General features: G+C 41.9%; 1 protein-coding gene across 1 annotated transcript in view; it reads left to right on the forward strand.

The window, feature by feature from the left end:
* Window positions 1–3,530, forward strand: part of FBLN1 (fibulin 1) — a 125,292-nt gene extending 121,762 nt beyond the window's left edge. Inside the window, exon 18 of the mRNA XM_025213320.1 lies at window positions 2,398–3,530. Within this exon, the coding sequence (XP_025069105.1) occupies window positions 2,398–2,537 (140 nt within the window). The 3' untranslated portion in view covers window positions 2,538–3,530. The remainder of the gene's footprint in view (window positions 1–2,397) is intronic.
* Window positions 3,531–4,437: the final 907 nt, after the last annotated feature.

The following is a 4,437-nucleotide window of genomic DNA, read 5'->3' on the forward strand; positions in this document are numbered from 1 at the left end:
CTACTAGGCACGGCCCGGCTCGGCTCGGCTCGGCTCGGCTCGGCTCCTCATCTGCACTCCTGAAGCTCCTGCCTCCCTGGCTGCTGGCAGAGAACTGCCCACCTGGCCTCAGCCCTGGGCTTTATAAGGGCCAGGCCCTGCCTCCTACAGGCAGCTGGCTCCCCTTAGTTGCTCCGGCAACCCGCAGCTGCGCTCGTTACCCTGGCAACCTTCAGCTGGGCTCGTTAGGCTCTGCCAGGGCTCTCCCCCTGGCAGTTTCTCCTCTCTAGGAGCAGGCACTGAGGTGCCCTGTGACATATATCTTATTCAGATAGACTGCATTAAACTATTTTTGTGGTAGAGTTCCATTGGCATTGAAAGCCTGATCTATGCCTTAAAGACAGAAAAAGGGATCAAAAGAGCATCAGTGTGTAAAGAGTGGAGGAGATGAAAGAGAAAGTAGAGGAAGAGGAAGCAAAGAAGATAGAAGAGATAGAGGAGCTTAAGGGAAGTGGAGAAGTGTTTAAAAACATTTAAAAGAGGGAAATCAACAGGAACAGATGGCTTGCCTATGGAATTTTATGGGAAGTTTTGGGGATGTGTAGGATACAGTGGAAGTGTTCAAAGAAATAGCAGAAACAGGAGAAGCAGTGAAAGATTTTACAAGAGGTGTTGTGATCTTACTCTTTGAACAAATGGGAGAAGGAACTCCTGAAAAACTGGAGGCCAATTACACTCCTTAATATTGACTTTAAATTAATAGCCAAGACACTGGCTTTGAGGATGAGGAAAAGCCTCAAAAAGATTTTACATGAAGACCAAGTGTGTGCAGTACCAGGTAGAAGTATCTATGAACCAATCAGTGATCAGAGATACACTGTCCAAATCAAGGAAAGGAAAATAAACACAGTTATAGCAGAGTGGATCAGGATGACGAACAGATCCAAGGAGGTGATACTTCCCCTCTATTGGGCGCTGGTCAGACCGCAGTTGGAATACTGCGTGCAATTTTGGGTGCCACACTTCAAGAGGGATGCGGATAACCTGGAGAGGGTCCAGAGAAGGGCCACTCGTATGGTTAAGGGCTTGCGGGCCAAACCCTACGAGGAGAGACTAGAGAACCTGGACCTTTTCAGCCTCCGCAAGAGAAGGTTGAGAGGCAACCTTGTGGCTGCCTATAAGTTCATCATGGGGACACAGAAGGGAATTGGTGAGGTTTTATTCAGGAAAGCGCCCCTGCCCCCAGCCCTGCTAGTGGCCCTTGCCTGCAACCCACAGCCCCTGCTCCCCCAGCCCTGCTGGAGGGGGCCCTCAGCTGCCAGTGCTATAGGGCCAAGGACCCGGTTCGCAGCAGTGGCGACTGCTGCAGCAAAGCAAAGCCCAGCTCCCCCTCCCTGCTGCAGCACTGTGTTGCCCTGGCGACGCATCCCTTGCCTGCATGGGAGCAGTAACAGGCACAACCCCATTGCTAAGAGCTTGGTTTTTCTGTGGGAAGTTGATGAATGTTGTTTAAGTGTTCAATATATGTAGTTGATAGTTCTTGGTATGTAGGTGTTTCTATGCTATGAAGTTTTGGTAAAACAAGGATGCTCAATATGTGTAGCTTTGTAACCGTAGGGTGATAAGTATGTTTTTAATAAAATTTGTAATATATGGTTCTAATTAGCATCTCAGCCTTTTATGGCTTAAATGTTAGCCTTTTATGGCTAAGATCAAACCCCTCTAGGCCAGGGATTGGCAACCTACATCCCATAGGCCAGCCATCTAGTGGCTGCCTCTGTCAGCTGCCATCTCCAGGCCAAGAAGGTACAAGCTTTGTTAATTTGGTCCACTGGGCTTGTCTACACACTCAATTAATATGCTTTAGGTAATGCATATTAAACCTAGTACCTCCATTTTGAGGTACTAGAGAAAAGCACATTAGCTAAAGAGCATTTTTTTTGGTGATGTTTTAATGCAGTGGTTCTCAACCTTTGGTACCTTACGTACTCCCTGCCAATTGATGCAGCAAAAGCAAAACCAGAAGTCCCACTGTGGCACTTCCAGTTTCACTGCCGTGAGCCGAGTCCCACTTTTTCCACCGCGGCCTGGGACAAAGCAGCCCGCATGCTGGGGAGTGAAAGCTTCAGTGCACTGGACATGGTGGGAGGAGCAGTGGCTGGAATTTCTGGCCCAAGCAGGCAAAGATCAAAATGCAGCACCTGCGTACCCCCTGCCCATGTCTTGTGTACCCCAGGGGTACGCGTACCACGGGTTGAGAAACACTGCTTTAATACACATTAAAGTAGGCTAATGCGCATTAAAGCGCATGTGTAGACATGCCTACTGTTAGCCAAGGGTTGATCTAAGCTACAGGTCATCTCTCACCATTTGGATTTGCATAGTGATCTCAGTGATTTTGTTTTGTTTTTACTACAGGTGTTGTTCGTCAGGTGAAGCCCATTGTTGGACCTTTCCATGCTATCCTGAAACTGGAGATGAACTACGTCATGGGTGGGGTTGTCTCTCATCGTAATATTGTCAATGTGCACATCTTTGTCTCTGAATACTGGTTCTGAGAGAGCTTTTCCAATCCCAAACAAGCAGACTGCTCCATAGGAAAACATTACCACAAGTTATTATGTTATATGCCTGTTTGTAAAATGTACTAGTGTTTGTTTTAATATTGGTTTATAGGTTAATTAAGACAAATACAAAGCTATGTTGACTAGAAGTAGGATGGAGCAAATTAAATGAGCCTGATTTAGTTGTGTATAAATAAGTAGTGTGTAAAAGTGCTCAACTGCCTAACAATTTTAAAAATGGTCCAAATGTTTGGGCAAATTATAGCTTTTGCTCCTCTACCAGATAACCCGGGCTATATAATGTGTGAGGGAAATGGACTCTTCAGGGGCTGATATGATGAATACAAAGTTCCTTTGAAGGAAAAAAAGAGTGAAAAGTGATTAAGGATTTTGCCTCAATTTGAGATATCTTAAAGGGAACGTGAAACATCCATACTCCAGCTCCTTTTGTGTAACTCTAGCTGGGTACCCAAAATCACTCGCCACTTTTGAAAATCTTGACTTCAAGATTTGAAAAAAGCTGTTTTACTGCAGTTACAATAGGAAATGAAAAAAGAATAAAAGTAGCAAGTGGAAAACAAGAGCCAGTGCAGCTATCAGATAATATACTTAAATTTTTCAGATTATCAAATAAAATAGACTATAAAATGAAGTATGTTGGATTCAACTTAACCAAATACCTCCAGCAAAAATTAACCTGCTACACAGATACAGCATATTGTCTGCATGTCAGACTTAAATATATGCAACAATACATTACATTCCTTGATAGATACCTCTAGGCTGTTAGAAGGTCAAGCACAGTACAATATTTTACTTGATGAAGAAACTAGCTTATTAGGCTGTAAACTTTTTGTGCGTCAGACCAAAGCATATCCAATAATACAATGAAACTCTCTTGAGTAAAGGAAGGTTGAATTTCCTCGGCATCAAAGTAGTGTCTTTTTTAATTACAAAAGTGAAAATAAATAGCTCCATGTTTCAGTTTCTTGTATTCTGTTGCATGTTATGGTGGGAAAATGTCTGCTTATCTAAGCAATCATATATAAAATTAAGTACATGTATTTGTTATATATATTGATATTGTGCTAGCTCATTCCCCCATTAGCCAGAGACATTTTCATCTTCTTTAGATGTAGGTTTTTTATCCAAAGGTTATTGAGGTCAATAGGAATTTTTTCACTGACTCCAACAAGCTTTGCATTAGACTGAGTAAGAGAAGAAACCTGACCCTCCTCCAAATATCAATTTTGAGTAAAAAGCGAAATCATATTTTATTATCTACACAGAGCCCAGAGGTCTTTCTTTAGTTGTCTCTGAGGTAGATATATCACCCTCCTCAAGGCACCTTCCATATACAAATTGGGAATGTATAGTAATACCATTTTCCAAATCAGTTTTGAATAAGGAATATTGGTTATATTAAATTCCATCTTAATTACTGACTTCTCCCCAGATAATTGTATATAATTTGGCTTTCAGGATGCCAACAGGAAACAGTAATACTTTAAATGTTTAATGTTCTGAACAGCTAACTGTACAATATTTAGTATCTAATTAAATAATTCCTTATTTAGGTAGAAAGATGCTGGTTAAGCAAGTAGATTCAGAGCAGGTGACTTTCATTATTCAACTAGCTGAAGGAGCTGTTGAATAACTGCAAATTACAAGGTATTCCACTGATTTGAGGAATGACTAGTGACATTAAATTGGGTTTATAAACTAACCACCATTTTATTAACAGAATTAACAGAACCCAATACAACAGAGATGGAAAAGATCTGTTAAGTCTTCCAGTTCTTCTTGCCAATGCAAGGTAATAGTTTCAGTACCATCTGAATTGTCTAGATTGTAATTTATGATTATTTATTTCCTCTATAAGTAGGGTGACCAT

Source organism: Alligator sinensis, unplaced genomic scaffold (assembly GCF_000455745.1).
Source record: "Alligator sinensis unplaced genomic scaffold, ASM45574v1 scaffold806_1, whole genome shotgun sequence".
In the NCBI taxonomy this organism is placed as follows: Eukaryota; Metazoa; Chordata; order Crocodylia; family Alligatoridae; genus Alligator; species Alligator sinensis.